General features: G+C 42.4%; 1 protein-coding gene across 2 annotated transcripts in view; it reads right to left on the bottom strand.

The window, feature by feature from the left end:
- Window positions 1–2,021: 2,021 nt before the first annotated feature.
- The window catches only part of LOC133536304 (low-density lipoprotein receptor-related protein 2-like), a 30,405-nt gene continuing 8,433 nt past the window's right edge, over window positions 2,022–23,993 (bottom strand). The window contains exons 16-47 of one of the 2 annotated variants that reach the window (XM_061876729.1): window positions 23,650–23,901; window positions 23,245–23,463; window positions 22,921–23,169; window positions 22,637–22,840; window positions 22,319–22,567; window positions 21,995–22,177; window positions 21,656–21,904; window positions 21,280–21,501; window positions 20,934–21,200; window positions 20,577–20,792; window positions 20,283–20,462; window positions 20,085–20,207; window positions 19,729–19,893; window positions 19,437–19,649; window positions 19,134–19,363; window positions 18,934–19,063; window positions 18,225–18,418; window positions 17,850–18,036; window positions 17,254–17,469; window positions 16,950–17,133; window positions 16,674–16,875; window positions 14,169–14,333; window positions 13,653–13,874; window positions 13,351–13,578; window positions 13,106–13,240; window positions 9,480–9,678; window positions 9,285–9,410; window positions 4,534–4,641; window positions 2,972–3,208; window positions 2,510–2,819; window positions 2,294–2,390; window positions 2,022–2,106 (exon numbers count right to left, since the gene is read on the bottom strand). In XM_061876729.1, coding sequence (XP_061732713.1) covers window positions 2,059–2,106; window positions 2,294–2,390; window positions 2,510–2,819; window positions 2,972–3,208; window positions 4,534–4,641; window positions 9,285–9,410; window positions 9,480–9,678; window positions 13,106–13,240; window positions 13,351–13,578; window positions 13,653–13,874; window positions 14,169–14,333; window positions 16,674–16,875; window positions 16,950–17,133; window positions 17,254–17,469; window positions 17,850–18,036; window positions 18,225–18,418; window positions 18,934–19,063; window positions 19,134–19,363; window positions 19,437–19,649; window positions 19,729–19,893; window positions 20,085–20,207; window positions 20,283–20,462; window positions 20,577–20,792; window positions 20,934–21,200; window positions 21,280–21,501; window positions 21,656–21,904; window positions 21,995–22,177; window positions 22,319–22,567; window positions 22,637–22,840; window positions 22,921–23,169; window positions 23,245–23,463; window positions 23,650–23,901 — 6,209 coding nt within the window. In that variant the 3' untranslated portion in view covers window positions 2,022–2,058. The remainder of the gene's footprint in view (window positions 2,107–2,293; window positions 2,391–2,509; window positions 2,820–2,971; window positions 3,209–4,533; window positions 4,642–9,284; window positions 9,411–9,479; window positions 9,679–13,105; window positions 13,241–13,350; window positions 13,579–13,652; window positions 13,875–14,168; window positions 14,334–16,673; window positions 16,876–16,949; window positions 17,134–17,253; window positions 17,470–17,849; window positions 18,037–18,224; window positions 18,419–18,933; window positions 19,064–19,133; window positions 19,364–19,436; window positions 19,650–19,728; window positions 19,894–20,084; window positions 20,208–20,282; window positions 20,463–20,576; window positions 20,793–20,933; window positions 21,201–21,279; window positions 21,502–21,655; window positions 21,905–21,994; window positions 22,178–22,318; window positions 22,568–22,636; window positions 22,841–22,920; window positions 23,170–23,244; window positions 23,464–23,649; window positions 23,902–23,993) is intronic. The other variant, XM_061876730.1, reaches the window with a different exon arrangement.

The raw sequence follows: 23,993 nt of genomic DNA, 5'->3' as shown, positions 1-23,993 counted from the left end.
TTACTGTAATGTATTATTTTCGGGTCTCCCCATGTCTAGCATTAAAAGATTACAGTTGGTACAAAATGCGGCTGCTAGACTTTTGACAAGAACAAGAAAGTTTGATCACATTACGCCTGTACTGGCTCACCTGCACGGGCTTTCTGTGCACTTAAGATGTGACTTTAAGGTTTTACTACTTACGTATAAAATACTACACGGTCTAGCTCCATCCTATCTTGCCGATTGTATTGTACCATATGTCCCGGCAAGAAATCTGCGTTCAAAGGACTCCGGCTTATTAGTGATTCCCAAAGCCCAAAAAAAGTCTGCGGGCTATAGAGCTTTTTCATTTCGGGCTCCAGTACTCGTGATGCCACCTCAGTAGAAGCATTTAAGTCTCACCTTAAAACTAATTTGTATACTCTAGCCTTTAAATACTCCCTTTTTAGACCAGTTGATCTGCCGTTTCTTTTCTTTTTCTTCTATGTCCCACTCTCCTTGGTGGAGGGAGTCCGGTCCGATCCGGTGGCCATGTACTGCTCGCCTGTGTATCGGCTGGGGACATCTCTGCGCTGCTGATCCGCCTCCGCTTGGGATGGTTTCCTGCTGGCTCCGCTGTGAACGGGACTCTCGCTGCTGTGTTGGATACGCTTTGGACTGGACTCTCACGACTGTGTTGGATCCATTATGGATTGAACTTTCACAGTCTCATGTTAGACCCGCTCGACATCCATTGCTTTCCTCCTCTCCAAGGTTCTCATAGTCATTGTCACCGACGTCCCACTGGGTCATTGTCACCGATGTCCCACTGGGTGTGAGTTTTCCTTGCCCTTATGTGGGCCTACCGAGGATGTAGTGGTTTGTGCAGCCCTTTGAGACACTAGTGATTTAGGGCTATATAAGTAAACATTGATTGATTGACTTATTTCAATGTTTATTTTATTGTTTTTACATTTTGCTTTATACAGTAGATTTTTGTAATCAAATTAAACATTAAAAAATAATCATTCCCATCAACATCATTGCAACTAATTTTGATATCAGTGATTAGTAAAATTGTATTTCTGAGATACAAAATAAGACTGCATTAACATATACAGTGGGGCAAAAAAGTATTTAGTCAGCCACCGATTGTGCAAGTTCCCCCACTTAAAATGACAGAGGTCTGTAATTTTCATCATAGGTACACTTCAACTGTGAGAGACAGAATGTGAAAAAAAAAATCCAGGAATTTACATTGTAGGAATTTTAAAGAATTTATTTGTAAATTATGGTAGAAAAGTATTTGGTCAACCATTCAAAGCTCTCACTGATGGGAGGTTTTGGCTAAAAATCTCACGATACATGGCCCCATTCATTCTTTCCTTAACACGGATCAATCGTCCTGTCCCCTTAGCAGAAAAACAGCCCCAAAGCATGATGTTTCCACCCCCATGCTTCACAGTAGTTATGGTGTTCTTGGGATGCAACTCAGTATTCTTCTTCTTCCTCCAAACATGAGTTGAGTTTATACCAAAAAGTTTTATTTTGGTTTCATCTGACCACATGACATTCTCCCAATCATCTGCTGTATCATCCATGTATCCATTTTGGTATAAACTCAACTCGTTGTGTTTGGAGGAAGAAGAACACTGAGTTGCATCCCAAGAAAACCATACCTACTGTGAAGCATGGGGGTGGAAAACTTATTTTCCACCATAATTTACAAATCATTTTTTAAAAATTCCTACAATGTGAATTCCTGCCTTTTTTTTTCCATATTCTGTCTCTCACAGTTGAAGTAATAAATTACAGACCTCTGTCATCATTTTAAGTGGGAGAACTTGCACCATCGGTGGCTGACTAAATACTTTTTTGCCCCACTGTATACAGGTTGACACTAAAGACTAATATATAGTCGCTAACAGTTTTGACAGTACAACCTTGTTATAAAAAGTGCTTCTGTAACTAACCAGCTTGGTTCAGTCCCTGCTTTCTGTTCTTATCAGTGTTGAAAGCTGTGACATTTACGTATGAGATAAAAAAGTTGACAAAACAAGTTCCACAGCTGATCTGCCAGCAGACGTTTATTGGATGTTATGAAGCTACAGGACGATTCGTCAAATCTATTGTAGAATCAAACTCCTGGAAAAGAAAGGACATTTTCTGAAGCAGAAACATTCACCTCTGCCAGTATTTAAAACAAAATGTGAACAAGCAAATTTGAGTTGATTCAAGCACAAAGACTGTCAGCTAGTATTAGCTCTTGTTTTCATCACTAAGCGTCAATTCATGTATACTATTCTGATTCAGTTTAAATTCTCAGTTTTACCTCACAGTCAGTCTCAAAGTGTTCATCAGGTAGGCCCATATTATCCATGAGAGTTTCTTTCTCTGGTGATCGGCCTCTGATCAATGTCCAGGCTTGCCTGTTCATCGCACAATGCAAGTTTAGAAAAGGAACAGCAGTTTTCCTGCAGTCAATACAGGAAGCTAAGCAGTTTTTATTTTAAATGCACGTTAGCTATGATTGACATTTGAACTTTACCTTTTTCCAAAGATGTAAGCAACAACTGTGAATACAGCAAAAAGAAAGACTACTCCAAGGACAACCCCCACATGGCTTCGTCTACTCTGCTCCTCTTGACAGAACTCTCCCTTGTAACCAGCGATGCAGTGACAGCCCTTGCCTTGCATGACACAGCGACCATGACCGCTACAGTGTTGCTGACCACATGAAGCAGAGTCTTCGTCTGCGAAAGTGTCCTTTGGAGGGTTTTGGTGAGGAGGTGGGAGTGAAGACTCGGGAAGATGGTCGTCATTAACTTTTTTCCCAAGAGGAGAGTTAATATATGGACCTAGAAGAGTTCATATTGCTTAATATTCTAATTGAATGAAATTACATAGTTGCACTGTATTTTGGTTTACGGTCGATAACTCTTCAGCAAGAATAAGCACAGCATTAGACTTTCCATAACACTGAATTATTCCAAGTAGTCCGACAACTCACAGTCCTGTTCATCGGATTGATCCGGACAGTCCAAACGTCCATCACAGAACTTCTTGCTGCTGATGCACTTGCTGCTATCAAGACAAGCTTGCTCTCCATTGGGACAAGGGTGCTCAGGTGCACAGGAAGTGGGACTGATGCTGTAAAATCCACGACTGCACTTGCATGTGCGACCTCCAGGGTAAGGCAAACAAAGATGTGCACACTCTCCGTTTTTGTTGGAGCACCTATTTGATCCTGTGGGTTAAAGGTAAATATTAAACTTCTTAAAAATATCCAAGAGGGTAAATATGCCAGACCGGCTGTGCCGTGAAGGTGTACAGAACCTCTTCACCAGGTTAATGACTCATGTCTTTGTATGAATACATGTATAATTGTAAAAAAAGAAAGTATCAAAAGTCTTGCCTCTCAGCCGCATATGTTCTGTATATTTCTACATTAATCCATGCATTATTTTCCCGGACCGGCTTTCCACGTGGCAGATAAAAACGGCAAAACATTTGCATGAAAAATCAACTACAACGCTGAAGTAGTGGGAGCCCTAGGAGTGTTTCTTTACGACGAGATGGTTTTTGGTATGTTGATGGCATATACTGTATACCAGTGTTTAACCATAGGGATAAGTTCCGGTGTTGGGCCGTGAGCGCCCACTAAAATGTAATGTGTGTGTTTTTCAGCGTTGGTCCATATAGGCCGCATCGGTACTCAATTATAATACATTTTTCCACCACTTGTGGCAGTAATGACAGTATTAAAGAAGTCAGAGAAATTTATTTAGCACAAAACTTATGACTAAAGTGGTGAAGCTTTATTTTCTTTTCCACTTTAAATTTGACTATTTAGAAAGATGAATTGAGTTTATTTTATAACAACATAATACACATTGAATGTAAATGTATTTTTCTTTTTTTAAATCAGCCTGAGATTTATTTGTTAAACTGATTAATATGTGCTTTTATATCATTTGATAAGGTAGTGAATTTTAAGTAGGTTAGATATAATTAGTTAACATGATCAATACCAAGAGTACGATTACTAATTCAGTGTTACTAGAGTGGTGCCTGGGCCCCTCTGTAGTGGAACAGCTGAGTAGAGGTCAAAAAGGTTAAGGACTCCTACTATATACAATGACCCTGCACAGCACTGCAGATGGAAATTAGCCTTCAGCTACAATCTGGCACGTTAACATTTGTTATGTCCATTAATGTGCATTGTCTCATGTACATTAACAAATGAGTTTGAACATACATCTATTAAACTTATTGGTGTGTTTAGTGGGACAGGTGCAAGTCTGAGAAAATGCGATAGTTCATATCTTTATGTGTCTGTGCGGCCCAGTAGCAATTGCGCCACGGACTGGTAACAGTTCCAGTGGTTGGGGACCCCTGGTCTGCATTACTGTGCCACTCCGAATGTATACATCTCCCAAAAGCTTTAAAATGTTTTAACCACTATTCAATTAGCTTCTTCAGGAGTTCTGTGAGGTTTACAGTGACAAAGCAAGTGTTGAGCATTACAAATAGAAATTGTTTATTTTTCTATCAGCACAAACCACTTCTCACCTTCCTGGCTGTCATTACTGTAAGCTTTAATTTGCACCAGGCTGGTTTTCGTCTCAAACCACAACTGTTGAGGCTGGAGGCCATTGCTGAACCACATTTTGGTGACATCTACATGGGTGAAAGAAAAAAAACAAACATGGCAAATCCTCCAGCAAATGTGTAGCGAAACTAACAAATTCAGGTACAGCCAGTCCATTTGTTAAAAACCTGAAATGGTACACACTGTGGGACGTCTGCAAGGGTGAACAAGGCTAATATTGATCAGCACTAAAGTCCTCACATTTATTTGAATCATTAAGATAATGTATATGCATTGTTCACTAACAACTTCATCGTAAATGTTGAATGTCCTTGTACTTTCACTATAGGATGCAACTTATTTTGGCTTTATGAGAATGGCAAGAACATTACACTGTGGTACATGAGCAATACAGCAGAACATCTTTGCTGAACAAATGCTACGTCAGAGTTGTGTTTTAAAAGCATGGCCAACTTAAAAAGGGGCCCCATGACTGCTACCAAGGACATGTGCGGCTGTGCCCGGAAGCATGCAATGGCTATCGTTTTGACGTTAGTTTTTCGGACAATATGAACCGAAAAAAGTTTTTATATAGTTAAAAACATACTCCAGCTTATAAACATACAATAAAACATCCTTTCATTTCATAAAGTATAATTTTGTGACCGTATTTGATGCACTCTGTCGCTACATTTTTAGTGAAGGGCAGCCACTGACACCAACACGATGGCGCATAAACCGGCAAAACAAAAAAAAAAACTAATTACCCTCATTTCCCCAAAATCATTGGCTTTGAACTAACAATCAGATCAATTGTGACTTGTGTGAAGCATGTCAACGGAGGTGGCTGCCTACAATGCATTTGTAATCATTGCATGTATTGCTCATGTATAAGTCCAACTGATCCTTATTTTTTGTAACATGCCAAGTGAATAAGTGTACTTGTCTAGATATTGTCATATTTTTGCACAGTAACTCAGATATGCAGTGATTTTTGGTCCAGAACATATTCATTAATGTTTCTGCCACTTTGTTATAAATATATATTTTTAGAAGATTTCCAGCTTCTCCTCTCTGAGCTGCCACCTTATCGTGGTAGGAGTTTGCGTTTCCCAATGATCCTAGGAGCTATGTTGTCTGAAGCCCCCTGGTAGGGTCTCCCACAACAAACAGGTCCACGATGAGGGACCAGACAAAGCAGCTTGAAGACCTATATGGAAAGTCAGTTTCAAGGAACCAGATTTCCCTATCACCGGGGCACCCACTGGAGTCAGGCCCAGAGGTGGGGCTCGATGGCGAGCGCCTGATAGCCCGGCCTGTCCAAAAAGGTAACGTGGGTCCCCCTCGGCTCAGAGGCTTAACATTGGATTCAACCCAGCAGAAGAGTGGGTAGCTTCCCTCCACTTTCGGTCGGGGGGAGACAGGTCCTGACAGCATCTCAGAATACCCAGCCTTTTTGGATTCCCTCGAGGGAGTACTGGATAGTGCTCCCTCAGGTGATTCTCTTGTTCTGCTGGGTTTTTGATTGATTGAAACTTTTAATAGTAGATTGCACAGTTCAGTACATGTTCCGTACAATTGATCACTCAATCGTAACACCCGAATAAGTTTTTCAACTGTTTTAAATCGGGGGTCCATGGTAGGTTGACTTTAACACTCACATTGGCAACCAAAGTGAAACTTGGAGGCGTAATTGGGAGGAAAATACGCCCAGATCTGAATCCAAATGGTGTGATGTTAAACTTTTGCGCTCATCAGAGATTGTCCATAATGAATACCATATTCAAACAAGAGTGTCCATATGTGCACTTTGCATTTTAGAGCTTGTCATCGGGTTTGCGGTATCATGCATTGTGAAGAGAGGGGCGGAGCATTCTACCGATCACCCCCTGGTTGAGAGTTGGCTCCAATGGTGGGGGAAGAAGTCGGTTAGACCTGGCAGACCCAAACGCGTTGTGGGGGTTTGCTGGGAACGCCTGGCAGATTCTCCCCTCAGAAAGTTTCAATTCCCACTTATGTAAGAACTTTGAACATGTCACGAGGGAGGCACTGGAACTTGAGTCCGAATGGACCATATTTCGTACCTCTATTGTCGAGGCAGCTGATCAAAGCTTTGGCTGCAAGGTGGCTGTTGCCTGTAATGGTGGTAATCCCAGAACCCGCTGATAGACACCAGCGGTGAGAAATGCCGTCAATTTTAAGGAGTCCTATCAGGTCCTTTTGCCTCATGGTACCCCAGAGAGGTACCAACAGGCCAAGCGACATGCGTTTATGGCAGTCACAGAGGCAAAAACTGACATAGGAGAAGTTCGGCGAAGCCAAGGAAAACGACTCCCGAATGGCTTCGAAGCCATTCTTGACCACCACCCTCTGCTTCAGGAGGGGGAATAAGTAACTGTCAACACCGTATATGGTGGGGATGGTGTGCTGCTGACCTCAAATCAGGACTTTGTGGATTGGTGGAAGGAATACTTCAAAGACCTCATCAATCCCACCTACACTTCTTTCTATGAGGAAATCTTTGGAGGGCTCTCCTCTTTCTGAGGCTGAGATTGCAGAGGAAGTTAAAAAAAACTATGGTCAAAGGGCCCCGTGAGTGGATGAGATCCACCCAGAGTTCCTTAAGGCTCTGGATGCTGTAGGGCTGTCTTGATTGACAAGACTCTGCAGCATTTCGTGGACAGAGGACGGTGCCTCTGGATTGGCAAACCGGGGTGGCGGTTCCTCTTTAAGAAGGGGAACCGAAGGGTGTGTTCCAACTATCATGGGATCACACCCAGCCTTCCCAGTAAGGTCTATTTAAGTGTACTTGAGAGGAGGCTACGCAGGATAGTCGAACCTTGGATTCAGGAGGAGCAGAGTGGTTTTCATCCTGGAACTGTGGAGCAGGTCTATACTCTCGGCAGGATTCTTGAGGGTGCATGGGAGTTTGCCCAATCAGTCTACATGTGCTTTGTGGACTTGGAGAAGGCAATTGACAGTGTCTCTCGGGAAGTCTTGTGGAGAGTGGTCAGAAAGTATAGGGTATCGGATTGTGGTAGTCCGCTCCCCGTATGATCGATATCAGAGCTTGGTCTGTGTCGAAAGTCTGATCAACTTCCAATGAGGGTTGCCCTATGTCACCAATTCGGTTCATAACTTTTATAGACAGAATTTCTAGGCGCAGTCAGGGTTTTGAGGGGATCTGGTTTGGTGGTTATAAGATTAGGTCTCTGGTTTTTGCAGATGTGATCCTGATGGCTTTATCTAGTCAGGATCTTCAGCGCTCACTATCGGTTCGTAGCAGAGTGTGAAGCGACTGGGATGACAATCAGTACCTCCAAGTCCAGGTCCATTGTCCTTGACTGAAAAAAATGTTGGAGGGCCATCTCCGAGCTGGGGAATAGATCTTGGCCCAAGTGAAAGGGTCCAAGTACCAAATGAGGTGGTTCAGGCATTTGGTCAGGATGCCCCCTCGACGCCTCCCTGGGGATGTGTTTCGGGCACGGGGAACACCCAGAACACGTTGGGGAGACTGTCTGCTGACTTGCCTGGGAATGCCTCAGGATCCCTCCGAAAGAGCTGTACGAAGGAACTGGGGAGAGTAGAGTCTTTGCTTCCTTTCTTGGGCTGCTACTCCCGCAACCCAACCTCTGATAAGCGGAAGAAGATGGACGGATTTCCAGTTAAATTTCTTCTATTATTACACCCAAAATTGGGTTTCTTTTAAACGTTAAATGTCTCTTTGTATTTTAAATGTTCTTCTGTTACCAAATTGCATTAATTCAGTTTTACTATGTTTCAAAGATAGTCTGCTTTTGTCAAAAAATTACTTCAATGTATATTTCTTCTGTCATTTGTATCAGCTTCTGTGTGTTCTGCTCTGAACAAAACGCATACTTTTGTCTTGCGTTTACTTCACACGAGAAAAAACGATGGCTCTCCAGTGCTTGCGAACCTTCACTCCTGAAACTTTCGATTGTGGAGAACAAGGTTAATTAAAAGAGGTTAATTTAAGAGACTTTGTACTTCACTAAAATAAATGAATACTAAATCGCTTTATAGCAGTGCTATCCACCTGGAGACTACCATTTTTGCAGCAAAGAAATGTAATAAAAACTAGGGCACTCATGTTGTATAGAGGAACTTAAACCAGTGTTAAGATTGTAGCAGATCTTTGAGCATTTTAACCTTCAAGGACAGCGGCCACCAGTGGTTTGCATAGCCATTTTTTAAAAAATGTGTAACTCTAAAACAGGAAATAAATGTCCACAACAGAGAATGCTGGTTCTCTAAACAAAAATAGTGAATAGCCGTCCTTAGCTTTCTGGAAATGTGGCCCATCCCTGTCCTATAGTCAACAAGTGAAGTGAATTATATTCATAGAGCGCTTTTTCCTCAAGTGACAAAGCGCTTTACATAGTGAAACCCAATATCTAAGTTACAATTAAACCAGTGTGGGTGGCACTGGGAGCAGGTGGGTAAAGTGTCTTGCCCAAGGACACAACTGCATTGACTAGGAAGGCGGAAGTGAGGATCGAACCCGCAACCCTCAAGTTGCTGGCACGGCCACTCTACCAACCGAGCTATACCGCCCACAAATATATTATAAAGTTACAGTAATAAAGTAAACATTTAGCTTATTGTACAAAACTGTTCAGACAACATGATATACAGAAGTAAAAAACATTGGCCTTTGGAGTAAAAGCAGTAGAGTTTTCATTGGTTGACTGTTTAACGAGACCATCCTTACCCTTTTCCAGGGTTATCCAGAGCAGGATATTCTCAGTGTATGTGAAAGAAGTAAGCAAACCTGGCCCTGTTTTGTACTGTTTAAAGCCAGATCCATCAAGTCCAATAGAACAGATTAGGCCTTCTCCTGAAGGAAAAACAAACAATGATGAAAAATGGAGACCAAGATGGACTTCAATGAGGTTGAACTCCAAACCTGTGTCAGCCCAGTAGATTGTGTTCCCTTTGTTGGAAAAAACTAATGATGTGGGGACATTGGACTTTTTCCAAAGCACTACTTTGTTGCTCCCATCCATCCAGGCGCAGCTCACCTCATGTTGCCTCTTGCCGCCAGCCACAAGGGCTGTGTAGCAAAGTTGACTTGAAGGCGGATGCACTGCAATGGATGTTGTGCCCTGAAACAGATGTTATTTACTTACAATTGTATTATTTTAATGTCATTGTCATACAGTAAGCGTACTTCCTCTAAATCGGTGGTTCTCAAATGAGGGTACTTGAAGGTATGCCAAGGAGTACGTGAGATTTTCTTTTAAATATTCTAAAAATAGCAACAATTCAGCTTTATAAATATATTTATTGAATAATACTCCAACAAAATATGAAGTTCATAAACTGAGAAAAGAAATGCAACAATGCAATATTCACTTTTGTGGACATGTTCCATAAATATCGATCTTAGAGTTTTTATTGTGGAGAAATGTTTAGAATTAAGTGTATGAATCCAGATGGATCTCTATTATAATCCCCAAAGAGGGCACTTTAAGTTGATTACTTCTATGAGTAGAAATATTTATTTAAAATTGAATCACTTGTTTATTTTTCAACAAGTCTTTAGTTATTTTTACACATTTTTTTCCCAATAGTTCAAGAAAGACCACTACAAATGAGCAATATTTTGCACTGCTATACAATTTAATAAATCAGAAACTGATGACATAGTGCTGTATTTTACTTCTCAATCTCTTTTTTCAACCCAAAATTCTTTGCTCTGATTAGGGGATACTTGGATTGAAAAAAAGTTCACAGGGGGTACATCACTGAAAAAAGGTTGAGAACCACTGCTCTAAATAATGCAATTTGAGGAAGTTCTGAGGGCTGAACCAAGTTAATGCGAGGAGGCTTGTGAGCAGGGCCGTAACTACGACTTGACAAATACTGAAGTCAACAAATGGTTGTCCAAAAGGAACTTTGAAAGGCTGAAATTATGTGTATCCTACACATACAAATGATAGTACCTTGACCAACAATTCATTTCCAGAGTAAAAAAATATTTAATTGAGCTATAACTATTAGTCATCCAACAACTGATAATCCGCATGATTTTGTAACTCTCCACTTTTTTAATTAACATCCTTAATTTAGCATGAACATGTCACGAGGGAGGTGCTGAACATAGAGTCTGAGTGGACGTTGTTCAGCACCTCTATTGTCGAGGCGGCTGATTGGAGGTGTGGCCGCAAGGTAATTGGTGCCTGTCATGGCGGTAATCCTAGAACCCGTTGGTGGACACCAGCGATGAAGGATGCCATCAAGCTGAAGACAGAGTCCTATCGAGTTCTTTTGGCTCGTGGGACTCCGGAGGCAGCGGACAGGCACAGATAAGCCAAATGGTGTGCGGCTTCAGCGGTTGCGGAGGCAAAAACTCGGACAAGTGAGGAGTAGCCATGGAAAACGACTTCAAAGCGATTCTGGACCACCGATCCGCCGCCTCAGGAAGGGGAAGCAGTGCACTGTCAACACCATGCATGGTCTTTTCTGGGGATGAGGTTGCTGAGGTAGTTAAAAAGCTCCTCAGTGGTTAGGCCCCAGGGGTAGATGAGAGCCGCCCAGAGTTCCTTAAGGCTCTGGATGCTGTGGGGCTCTCTTGGTTGACAAGACTCTGCAGCATCGCGTGGACTTTGGTGGCGGTGCCTCTGGATTGACAGACCGGGGTGGTGGTTCCTCTCTTTAAGAAGGGGAACCAGAGGGTGTGTTCCAACTATCCTCGGATCACATTCTTCAGCCTTCCCGGTAAGGTCTATTCAGGTGTACTGGAGAGGAGGCTCTGCCGGATAATCGAACCTCGGATTCAGGAGGAACAGTGTGGTTTTCGTCCTGGTCGTAGAACTGTGGACCAAATCTATGCTCTCGGCAGGGTCCTTGACGGTGCATGGGAGTTTGCCCAACCAGTCTACATGTGCTTTGTGGACTTAGAAAAGGCATTCGACCGTGTACCTCGGGAAATCCTGTGGGGAGTGCTCAGGGAGTACGGGGTATCGGACTGTATGATTGTGGCAGTCCGCTCCCTGTACGATCAGTGTCAGAGCTTGGTCCGCATTGCCGGCAGTAAGTCGGACACGTTTCCTGTGAGGGTTGGACTCCGCCAAGGGTGCCCTTTGTCACCGATTCTGTTCATAACTTTTATGGACAATTTCTAGGCGCAGTCAAGGCGTTGAGGGGATCTGGTTTGGTGGCCGCGGGATTAGGTCTCTGCTTTTTGCAGATGGTCCTGGTGGCTTCATCTGGCCATGAGCTTCATCTCTCACTGGATCCTTTTGCATTAGAGTGTGAAGCGACTGGGATGAGAATCAGCACCTCCAAGTCAGAGTCCATGGTTCTTGCCCGGAAAAGGGTGGAGTACCATCTCCGGGTTGGGGAGGAGACCCTGCCCCAAGTGGAGGAGTTCAAGTACCTAGGAGTCTTGTTAACGAGTGAGGGAAGAGTAGGTTGTGAGATAGACAGGCAGATCGGTGCGGCATCTTCAGTAATGTGGATGCTGTATCGATCTGTTGTGGTGAAGAAAGAGCTGAGCTGGAAGGCAAAGCTCTCAATTTACCGTTCGATCTACGTTCCTATCCTCACCTATGAACATGAGCTTTGGGTTATGACCGAAAGGACAAGATCACGGGTACAAGCGGGTGGCGGGGCTCTCCCTTAGTGAGAAGCTCTGCCATCCGGGAGGAGCTCAATGTATAGCCACTGCTCCTCCACATCAAGAGGAGCCAGATGAGATGGTTCGGGCATTTGGTCAGGATGCCACCAGAGCGCCTCCCTAGAGAGGAGTTTTGGGCACGTCCGACCGGTAGGAGGCCACGGTGAAGACCCAGGGCACGTTGGGAAGACTGACTCCCGGCTGGCCTGGGAACGCCTCGGGAAGAGCTGGACGAAGTGGCTGGGGAGAGGAAAGTCTGGGCTTCCCTGCTTAGGCTGCTGCCCCCGCGAACCGACCTCCGATAAGCAGAAGAAGATGGATGGAAGTTTAACATACGTAACATTTTCAACATTCAATTTTTTTTTAGAATACATACCACCATTTCAAAGACAACAGCGGTCCGAACTTCAGATGTTCTGCTTTGCACTGCAAGTGCTAATGACATCCGCCACGGAGCCATCAGAAGCAATGGAGGACATTTTATTTTCATATTTGAATCAGTGACAGAGCATGACATGGCCAGGAATACATTTGGGGTAAAATATATGAGGCGCCATGTCATTCAATAATTTAAATATTTTTTATGTGCTTCTTCACGCAGAATGCCCCCACCCCTTCCCTGTTAACGTTTTGTTTACAGCACATTACGTTTCAGATTATGTCAAAAGTAAAAGTGGACTTTTTTGCGTTACAGCGGACTCTGCATGACTAAAGATTGTTTGAGAGAGGAAGACCTACGCTAGGTGATGTACAGTGCACGCTGTATGAATGTCCTGACCTACACAAAGTACATTTACAATCATTCATATCATTTTTCTCAAAAAAAAAAAAAAAAAAATACAGACATGACTTCAGTGTCCTCAATGGTAGTTACGGCCATGCTAGTGAGCAATTTCATGATCCCAATTTACCGCCAGTGATCCCTGCAGCAGAGATGTGGTGTAGCTTTTATGAAGAGTGGTCACATAGAGATTAGGCTTTTTTTTACTGCTCCAGTAGAGGTTGGAGGTCACCCAGTCAACAGCCAGAGCCACGACTGAATCATCCTTGTGGATCACAAAAAATGAAGTGATTTAACAAGGGCTTACATTTAACAGTTAATAAGGTTGACATTGTATTATATTATAGATATGTTTCTGAAGTTAACTATGCATACCTTAAGACTTAGAATGCGCCCAGCTGGTGTCAGTCCCTGCCTGGATCTGGGACCACTTAAGTTCAACAGATCTACAGTAGCATGGCCACTATCAGCCATATATAAAGACAAAGCTTGGATAGATACGTCGAATCCTGAGGCCTTAACAACACCGGGAAGAGCCATAACACGGCTGTTCGGCATATTTTTCAGACCAACCCCATCACTACGCAAGGACTTTAGGTAAATCTGCAAGTAATACGGTAAGGTCATAGGTAAGTTTGGATTGAAATAAAACACTAACTGAAAAAAGAAACTACTACCTGATAGACCTTTGTGTTGGACAGAAGCAAGATAAAAGTTGATTCCAAAGGCAGAGAGCAGCTGATCTTGTCTTTAGAAAGTAGAAGCCCCTTTGGGCAGCGACAGACTGCTGCTGGCTCTTTAACTAGTGCCTTCTGCGCTGGGGTCAGGAGACAAAGGTGGGAGCATTGCAGCTGGTCACAGAGGTTTGATATAGAGGGCTGAGAGAGGGAATGCATCACCTGGAAAGATGACATATGTGCATATATATATTATATGCATATAACACACATACACAGAACATACATATATAATAGTCATAATTACTTAGTGATATCATGTGGTTGTCTATGCATGTAAACATGACTATCCAAACATTTTAATCATCAGTTGTGGCATCTTTCAAAAATGTTAACTGAAACAAGCCAAACAACCCAAACATGTACCTGACTGGTACATTGGCATTAAAGCACTGTTTTTTTTTTTTTTATCAATTAATGACCATCAGTGATATCTACTTTAGAAAGGTCACAAACCTGTAGCCCAAAAGGCTGTCCTGGTCTCTTCAGAAGGACCTTCTGATCTTTGCCAGTGTTTTTGTCAGCTGAGCGGATGGTTCTTCGTTTTGTGTCTGACCAGAAAAGCCGGTCATTGAAGACTGCCACAGAAAATGGGCTTGGAGTTTCAGCTAACTGAAGGATCTAGCAAGTGGGAAGAATTGAGAAATTCAAATTTTACATGAAAACTCTTCGCATAAACAGAACTGATGCACATGCTTATGCTCACCTGTGTCAAAGGCAAGCCTCTGCCTTAAGACATCCACCTTTATAAATATATATATATATATATATATATATATATATATATATATATATATATATACATACATATATATATATATACACACACACTGTACATAGACACATGTATGTACACCATACTTGCCAACCCTCCCGGATTTTCCGGGAGACTCCCGAAATTCAGCGCCTCTCCCGAAAACCTCCCGGGACAAATTTTCTCCCGAAAATCTCCCGAAATTCAAGCGGACCTGGAGGCCATGCCCCCTCCAGCTCCATGAGGACCTGAGTGACGTGTCGGAGAGTGTGTCTGCCCAATGACGTTATAACTGTAGATTATCATAACTGTAGAATGATCGAGGGCGAGTTCTTGGTTTCTTATGTGAGTTTGTTAGGCAGTTTCATCAATGTCCTCCCAGCGCAGTAACACAACACCACCAGTCAAGTTTACATCTACCACTCTAGCGTAAGGCAGTTTGTCTGCCGTAAACAGCATGTGACTCTTAAACAGGACAATACTGCCATCTACTGTACATGCACCAGCACAACACCTCCAGGCAACTTCAACCCTTTATCCTCCTACATTCACATCCCATCTCCCCGGATTGTAAATAACCTAATGTAAATAATCCAATGTATATACTTTTTCTTATGCTATCTGAACTCACTATGTTCTCTGCTCGCTGTACATATCCTACCAAGTAAGACCTACACTGCTTCAATGTCCATTTTTCTGTTGATGCAATTGTTGATGACTGAAGTACTGATAACCACAACTCATCCCACCCCCGGATTGTAAACGTAAATAATTCAATGTATATACTATGATGATTAACTTGTGTGATGACTATTATACTGATAGTATACATTTGTACCACGACTTAAACAAGTTTAAAAACGTATTGCGGTGTTACCATTTAGTGGTCAATTGTACGGAATATGTACTGTACTATCTACTAATAAAAGTTTCAAATCAATCAATCAATCTTGCACATGTGACAACATCTACTTTAGAAAGTGTAGTGCACAACTGCGCACACAGCTGTAAATAACCACGCCCCTTGCCCCCATTTCCTCACTGGGGTTTAAGTCAGGACTTTGGGAAAGCCATTCTAAAACCTTAATTCAAGCCTGATTTAGCAATTCCTTTACCACTTTTGACGTGTTTGGGGTCATTGTCCTGTTGGAACATCCAACTGCGCCCAAGACCCAACCTCCGGGCTGATGATTTTAGGTTGTCCTGAAGAATTTGGAGGTTATCCTCCATATTCATTGTCCCATTTACTCTCTGTAAAGCACCAGTTCCAATGGCAGCAAAACAGGCCCAGAGTTCAATACTACCCCGACCATGCTTGATGGTAGGAATGGTGTTCCTGGGATTAAAGGCCTCACCTTTTCTCCTCCAAATATCTTGCTGCTTATTGTGGCCAAACAGCTCAATTTTTTTTTTCCATCTGACATCACATGGACAAAAAATAAGACCTTCTGGAGGAAAGTTCTGCGGTCAGATGGCCTAAATACCCAGTTATGTTTGGAGAAAAGGGAAGGCCTTTAATCCCAGGAACACCATGCTTACCATCAAGCATTATAGTGGTAGTATTATGCTCTCTGCTTGTTTTTGCTGCCAATGGAACTGTTGCCTTACAGATTAAAAAGGGACAATGAAAGGGGATTACCTCCAAATTCTTCAGGACAACCTAAAATCATCAGCTAGCAGGTTGGGTTTTGGGCGCAGTTGGGTGTTCCAAAAAGACAATGACCTTAAACACGTCAAAAGTGGTAAAGGAATGGCTAAATCAGGCTAGAAATAAGGTTTTAGAATGGCCTTCCCAAAAGTCCTGACTTAAACGTGTTGACAATGCTGAAGAAACAAGTTCATGTCAGAAAACCAACAAATTTAGCTGAACTGCACCAATTTTGTCAAGGAGTGGTCAACATTTAACCATAATTGTGGATGGCTACCAAAAGCACCTTATTGCTTGCTAAGGGACATTTAAGTAAACATTGCTTTATTTATATTGTTGATCCAGCAGATTTGGTCACATTTTCAGTAGACTCATTAAAAAAAAAAAAAATTAAGAGCCAACCTTAAATGTTTTTTGTGACCAACAAGTATGTGCTCGAATTAATCAGAAAAAATAAGAGTTGTAGAAATGATTGGAAACTCAAGACAGCCATGACATGTTCTTTACAAGTGTATGTAAACTTTTGACTATGATTGTACATCTTTGTATACATACACACCTTTATATAATCTCCATCCAGGGTGGCAGAGCCTATGCAGCCTATCTTCTCATCAGCCCAGTACACACGGTCATCCAGGAAATCATACGCCAAACTTACAGGCCAGCTCAAGCCACTGCTCACCACGACCTTCTTCTTTGAGCCGTCCATCCCAGACCGCTGGATCCGAGGGGTGCTGCCAATCTCAGACCACAACATCAACCTGAAATATATGTTTTCAATCGAAAATATAACAATTCAGGGTGAGGATTCAACTGTCCTGACAGGGTACCTCACCCTCTGTGTGGCAGCAAGACCAGCGAGCGGGGCTGCTCGAGATCTTCAGCCAGGACCACAATGTAATCCTGAGATTTTACTTTAGTATCGCTAAGTCGCATTGCCAGAATCTGTCCAACTAGTCCATCCACCCAGTATAGGTTTTTACCAACCCAGTCTATGGCAATGAAATCAGACTTCACTCCTGTAAAAAAATAAATTCCAGTGTTGACAAATTGAGACAGTAAAAAAAAAAAATTCTCATCATGCTACATTAATCTCCAGAGGAATGTAGTTGTAATTAGGCAGAAATTGTAGTGTGCACCTTTGATAAGAGTCCCTTTTTTGTTGGAGTCTTTTGTCATGTCAGCCCAACGGATGCTCTGGTAGTCGGGACTCAGCCAGTAAACTCTCTGCTGAGCCCAGTGGTAATCCAGTGAAAAAACAGGTCGATTGGCAGAAGACAGAAGACGTAAGGTGCCACTATGAACGCCGAGAAGTAACAGTTCTGACTGAACTGATGCCAGCAGCAGTGGCTCATCTAAAAAGAAAGTCTTATTTTAAATCATTGCCAGTCCTATTTATTCTATATTCATGTTTAAGCCATCTTTGATTCATTACTCAACATTCGAATGATCAAGATAGATGTTTAAATCAAACTGTCAATTTAATACAAATGGCACCCAGTTTAATGCTCAATATAATCAGGTAAATCTTTCCTGGACTTCAAAAGGACATGTAACACAAAGATTTATGGTTGGAAAAAAAAAAAAGTACATGTCTTGGACAAGACTGACGTGTGTCCCTTCTTCCTCCTGAAAGTAATTGCATGAAAGTGCTCCAAATGTCATGACAAACGAGATCAAGCAAAAGCTGTGATATTTTGAATGCTTTTAGATTAGGTGAAACAAAACCACATACCCTTTGTCCTGCAGCTTTTGTTGTCTGGTTCTAGGTAGAACCCAGGGTGGCAATGGCACACATAGGATCCCCGAGTGTTAATGCAGCTGTGTTTGCATGCCTCATGCTGCAACAAATTGCACTCATTGGTGTCCACACAAGACGCACCACCAGAATGTAGTGTGAAACCTGCTGCACAATAACACCTCTGCAAAGATGGACAAAATGTGTATTTCAAACTAAGCTGGTCGAAATAGCAAATGTAGACTCCTTCAGTTATGAAGTCTCATCTTGTGAGATGGGATACATATTTGTATGTTTAATTAATACATATTATAGAACTACAAAGTACAGCTGTGCCTTCTAAAATAACAGAACTTTTCTTGTTTTACTGACCGGTCCATTTGGTGTGCTGACACAACTATGTTCGCAACGAGGAGCTAATGGACTGGAGCAGTTGCGCAGTGTGCATCCCACACCCTCGTCTGAACTGTCAGCACAGTTGGTGAAGCCGTTGCACACCAGTCGCATGTTCACACACTCACCACTACCACATTGATAAAGATGAGAAGGGCACTTTCTCTCCTTGCCTTAAAAACAAATGCAGGATAAACAGTCTGAGCATGGACCAAACAAGACAGGGCGAATGCTAGCTTACACAGTATTTTTAATAAGGGATTGAGCCCCTTGCGATACCAGTGTGCAGCCCCTGTTGGAACTGTAACGTTCATCATATTTCAAGTGGATTTTTGGGTGTCTTGACTTAAAACTTAAGTTTGCAAAATTAAAATCACAAATACTAAACAGATGGACAATTTGCAGGCTTAAGCCTACGCTACAAACCTTGGTGATTGTAAAGATTATTCACCACAATGTAAATTTTTTCCACAAGGAATGCACTTGATCATAATTAGTGCATATGATATCATGAAGTTATTCAAAAGGGTCACTCTCTTGAATTTGTCTCAGTGCCACAAGGAAATTACCAAAACAGTTAACCAGACGGTGTGAAACCTCAGTCATGTGGGGGGCCAAGGACATGGTCAATGCTGCTCACAGATTTATAAAAATGATTTCAAATCCATTTTAAGCATTAATCTCTTACATTTGCCTTCGTCCATGCTGTTTTGACAGTCCGTCTTCCCATCACACCTCCAGAATAGAGGAATGCATTGACTGCTGCCTCCACACTGCCACTGGTATTCTCTACACGACGGAGGTTTAGTCAAGCAGTTCTGCATTCAAGGAACACCAAATTGAAGGAAAAAAGCAGATATTTTGGATGACATCTCAGTGCGGCCTTGCCTTTTCGTCCGAGCCATCTTTGCAGTCTTCCTCGCCATCACATAGCCATTCGCTCTGCAGGCACTCATGACTGTGAGGGCATCGCAGTTCTGTGGGGCAGCGTGGGGGTCTTGCGCAGTCGAGCTCATCAGATCGGTCACTGCAGTCAGCGTAGCCGTCACATCGAAGAGCCTCAGATACACACTGGCCGCTAATGCAACGGTATTGTTCAACTTCACAGGCCGCCAAACCTGACAAAATGGAAACAGGTACCGTTTTATGGTCATCAAAATATTTTTTCTAATTAATAATTAAGCCGAGCACCACATTTCTTCTCATCTGATCCATCAACACAGTCTCGCTCGCCATCACACAGGAAGGTTGCAGGTATGCAGCGTGTCTTATCACAAAGGTGCTGACAGCCCGAAGTTAGACTTTCACAGTCCATTTCATCGGATCGGTCCCGACAGTCATACTGTCCGTCGCATACCTTCTCTGGTGCGATGCATCGATTACCGTGCTGACATTCAAACTCATCTACAGAATTAATGACAATTTTAGAATACAGCATATTTAAAAAAAAAGTTTGCTTTAAATATCAAAGTTAAACACAAACCTGATTTGCAGTTAGTGGCACATGCCTCTTCATCTGATCCATCCTGACAGTCATCCTCGCCGTCACACACGTGGCTATACATCACACACTCCAGGCCAGTTTTACAAGCCTTGAATCCTTTGCGACATTTCAGAGGTGACCTGGCATCATTTTTGTCCAGGGAAGCTTAGCATTGAAAAAGGGACATTATTGATTTGAATTTCTTAAGATTATGGTACATTGGTTAAAATGTATACATTTGCATAACTTGTGCATGTTTGAGAGGCAAAAATCCTTTGTCTTTTCTGCCTCTACATTTTACAGAGTTATCTTCTACATCATGAACAGAATCAGTTTTCTTCTTCTTAGTTGCTTACAAGGAGTGGCAAGATCCACTGATTCACACTGCCGCTCATCTGAGCTGTCTGGACAGTGGGCACGGCCATCGCACACGTGGATTGTGGGGATGCACTTTCGCCGGTCACTGCACAAGAAATCAGCTAATGCATACAGATAAAGAGTCAGCATGAGCAACGTTGGGACGTTCATGTATCAGAACAGCTACTGGAACTTACTTCGGCTCTTACACTGGAATATACAGTCCTTCTCATCAAATGCATCAGGACAGTCCTTTTTTCTATCGCAGAGCTGATTTTGAGAGATACACAATGATGAACCTGGGCAGCGAACTGAAGGAGCAATGCAAACTGATTCAGGACTCCAAAGCATAGGTGTGGCTGTTATGGTCACAGGATCTGGAAAAATACAGCTTTTGTTAACTAATGACTTATTTGTTTCCGTTTTTTAAATTACATTTTTATTTTAAAACCTGCTTTGAGAACATTAACAGGTTTGACCGGAACACTCACCACAGCCGAGTTCATCCGTGCCATCCCGGCAATCTAGCTCTCCATCACACAAGAATTTATTTGGGATACAGCGGTGGCCATCTGCACAGCGATACTCGCAGCTTTTGCTTTGTTCCCAACAGTTCAGTTCATCAGAACGGTCACGACACTGAGCCCTCCCGTCACAAACTTGGACCTCAGGGATGCACATTGCACCATGAGCACACTGAAATTCACCTGGGTTGGAGTACAAATTAAATGTAGATCTAGGAAAAGAATCTACTTCAAATTAAATAATTTACACCACATACTAAAAGCCTGTGCTAAGCTTAGTTGTGATCTCTTGAATAAAATATTTGACTACAAAATTATGCTAACCTTGTTTACAGGTTCTCTGGCATCCGTCTTCATCAGATCCATCCAAGCAATCCTTTTCTCCATCACAAACGTGGCTGTATAAAACACATTCCTTGCCATTGTTGCATAGCTTTGAGCCTGTATGGCATTTCAGGACAGTTGTGGTAGTCAAGCGGGGAGCTACAGTCGAACAGTCAACTTCATCAGAGCCATCGTGGCACTGAGAGCGTCCATCACAAACCAGAGTCTTCGAGACACAGCTCCTACGATCCTTGCACAGAAACTCACCTGAGGTAGAGTATAGACTAGGTGATGCAAAATAACTACATTATGAATATAGATTAATAATAATAATTTTACTACTTACCCTCATAAACACATCTTGTCAGACAGTTCTCATCTGATCCATCAGGACAATCTTTAGTCCCATCACAAAGCTGTTTTAGACTGATGCAAAGGAATGAATTTGGACACAGCATTGATGGACTTCTACAGGATGGCTTGGGGGAAGGACTATTAATGGGTTCCTTGGATGGGGGCAATTGATTTGAGCTTGGATTTTCTACAGAAGATCGAGTTTCTGTTGCTTCTGAAAGTGAACAAAAAGTATACAAGTTTAGGGTCTCATTACCCAAAACAAAGGATATAAACGAAACTTGAAATTGTCACTTTTGTATTGAAGAAAATGAGTTAAAGTCTAAGGACAAATCTGCTGCCATTTTCCTTAAATGCTACATACTGACCACATTCATCTTCATCTGATCCATCTGCACAGTCCCGCTCTCCATCACAAACGTGGCTAAAAATAACACATTCAGTCTGATCCCGACATAGTCGGAAGCCCAAGCGACACTTCAGGGCCTTTCCTTGGGTGGTGGGCGGAGCTACAGTTGGACAATTGACTTCATCCGAGCTGTCACGGCAATGAGCTCGGCCGTCGCAAACAAGACTCTGGGAGATACAGCTTTGCCTGTCTTTGCAAAGAAAGTCCACTGTGGAACATACGGGGGGGGGGGGGGGGGGGGGGGGGGGGGGTAAAATATTAGATCAATCCCATATATATCATAGAAAAAAGATCGTACATTTTTTTAGGCATTGTTTTATGCAGTTCTCGTCCGATCCATCAGGACAATCTTTTGTTCCATCACATATCTGTGTTGGGCTGATGCAAAGGAATGAATCGGGACATGGAACTGCTGGACTTCTACAAGACGGCTTGGGGGGAGGTGTATTAAAGGCTTTCACAGATGGAGTTTGAGTTGCTTCTAAAGTTAAAAAAAACAAAAAACTATTCATTAGCATTTTTTTTTGTTATGATAAAATGTCATCTAAACTTTACACTCATTTATTAGGCATTTAAAAAAAAAAGAAAAATACAGACTCCAAAACTGATAAAAAGGTCTTACCACATTCATCTTCATCTGATCCATCCCCACAGTCTCTCTCGCCATCACACACATGGCTAAAAGGAACACATTCAGTAAGATCCCGACATAGTGAGAAGCCCAAGCGGCACTTCAGGATGTTTCCCCTGGAGGTGGTAGGAGTTACGGTTGGACAGTTTACTTCATCTGAGCTGTCGTGGCAATGAGATCGGCCGTCACAAACCAGACTCTTAGAGATACAGCTTTGTCGGTCATTGCAGAGAAAGTCCACTGAAATGTGCAGAAAAATCTGACTATATAAACATGTTTAAGAAAAAAAATCAAAAGCATCAAACTTACATTTATTTGGGCATTGTTTTATGCAGTTCTCATCCGATCCATCATGACAATCTTTTATTCCATCACATAACTGTGTTGGTAGAATACATGAAGAATCTGGACAAATAAATGAAGGTCTCTGACAGGCAGGTTTGCTTGGAGGTTGAGCATTAATGGGTAAAGGTGATTGATTCAGGTGGGGTTTTTTTACAGGGTTGGTAGTGTCTGAAAATAGATTAAATAGCTTACAGGTAAAGTTTCACATTGAGCTTCCTTACATACCTTAGAAAAATATATAAACTCACCACATCCCTTTTCATCTGAACCATCTGCGCAGTCGAACTCTCCGTCACACACGTGACTGAAGAGCACACATTCACTCCCATCCTGACAGAGCTTAGCACCCACAAGACATTTCAAATCCTTTTCTTGGCTAGCAGGGGTTTCGACACCGGCACAGCCAACTTCATCAGAGCCATCGTGACAATGAGCACGGCCGTCACAAACGAGGCTCCTAGAAACGCAGCTTCTACGATCCTTGCAGCGGAAATCATCTAAGGGTGGAATCAAGAAATAAAACAATTAAAAAGAAGATTACAAGTACATAATGTTCTGTATTTGTGACTGACTTTTAGAGGGACATCTTTTAACACAGTTATCTTCATCAGAGCCATCTGGACAGTCTTTTTGCCCATCGCAAAATTGCTTTGGGGTGATGCAGAGGCCAACAGAAGGATGAGGACAAAGCACAGAGGGACTGATGCACGACGGCAGAGATGGTACAGAACTTGTAGGTACAATTTTGTTTGATGCTTCAATGGATGGTTTTGGTGCGGTCACATGCTGTTCTGTTGGACATATAAATGAAAATGAATTAAAGTTCAAATAAACTACATGATTACGAAGATTTAAATTGTTAAAATCCTTGGAGCAACATTTGAAAATCAGTTCATTGGCTATAATTGATACATCTACAGAAGTGTATTAATGTACCGTCCTTGTTGTAATCAAACTTTAAACTTAAGGTTTCTCACCATCACATTCTTCTTCATCTGACCCATCCTTACAGTCTCTCTCTCCATCGCACACATGGCTGTATGATACACACTCTGCCCCGTTTTTGCATTGCCTATAGCCCTTGCGACACTTGAGAACATTTGCTTGAGTCACCGGCAAGGCAACAGTAGGGCAGCCAACCTCATCAGAGCCATCGTAGCAATGAGAACGTCCGTCGCAGAGGAGAGTCTTGGACACACATCTCCTCCGGTCTTTACACTTAAAATCGTCTAGCAATTACAGTAAAACAAGAGCAGTAATACAGAAAACTATGAACTCTTTGAAAACAGAACATCAACATTTGAAATAATTAAGTGGGACT

Source organism: Nerophis ophidion, linkage group LG17, assembly GCF_033978795.1.
Source record: "Nerophis ophidion isolate RoL-2023_Sa linkage group LG17, RoL_Noph_v1.0, whole genome shotgun sequence".
Taxonomy (NCBI): domain Eukaryota; kingdom Metazoa; phylum Chordata; class Actinopteri; order Syngnathiformes; family Syngnathidae; genus Nerophis; species Nerophis ophidion.
Note: the sequence above shows the minus strand (reverse complement) of the source record. Positions and strands in the feature narration are given on the sequence as shown.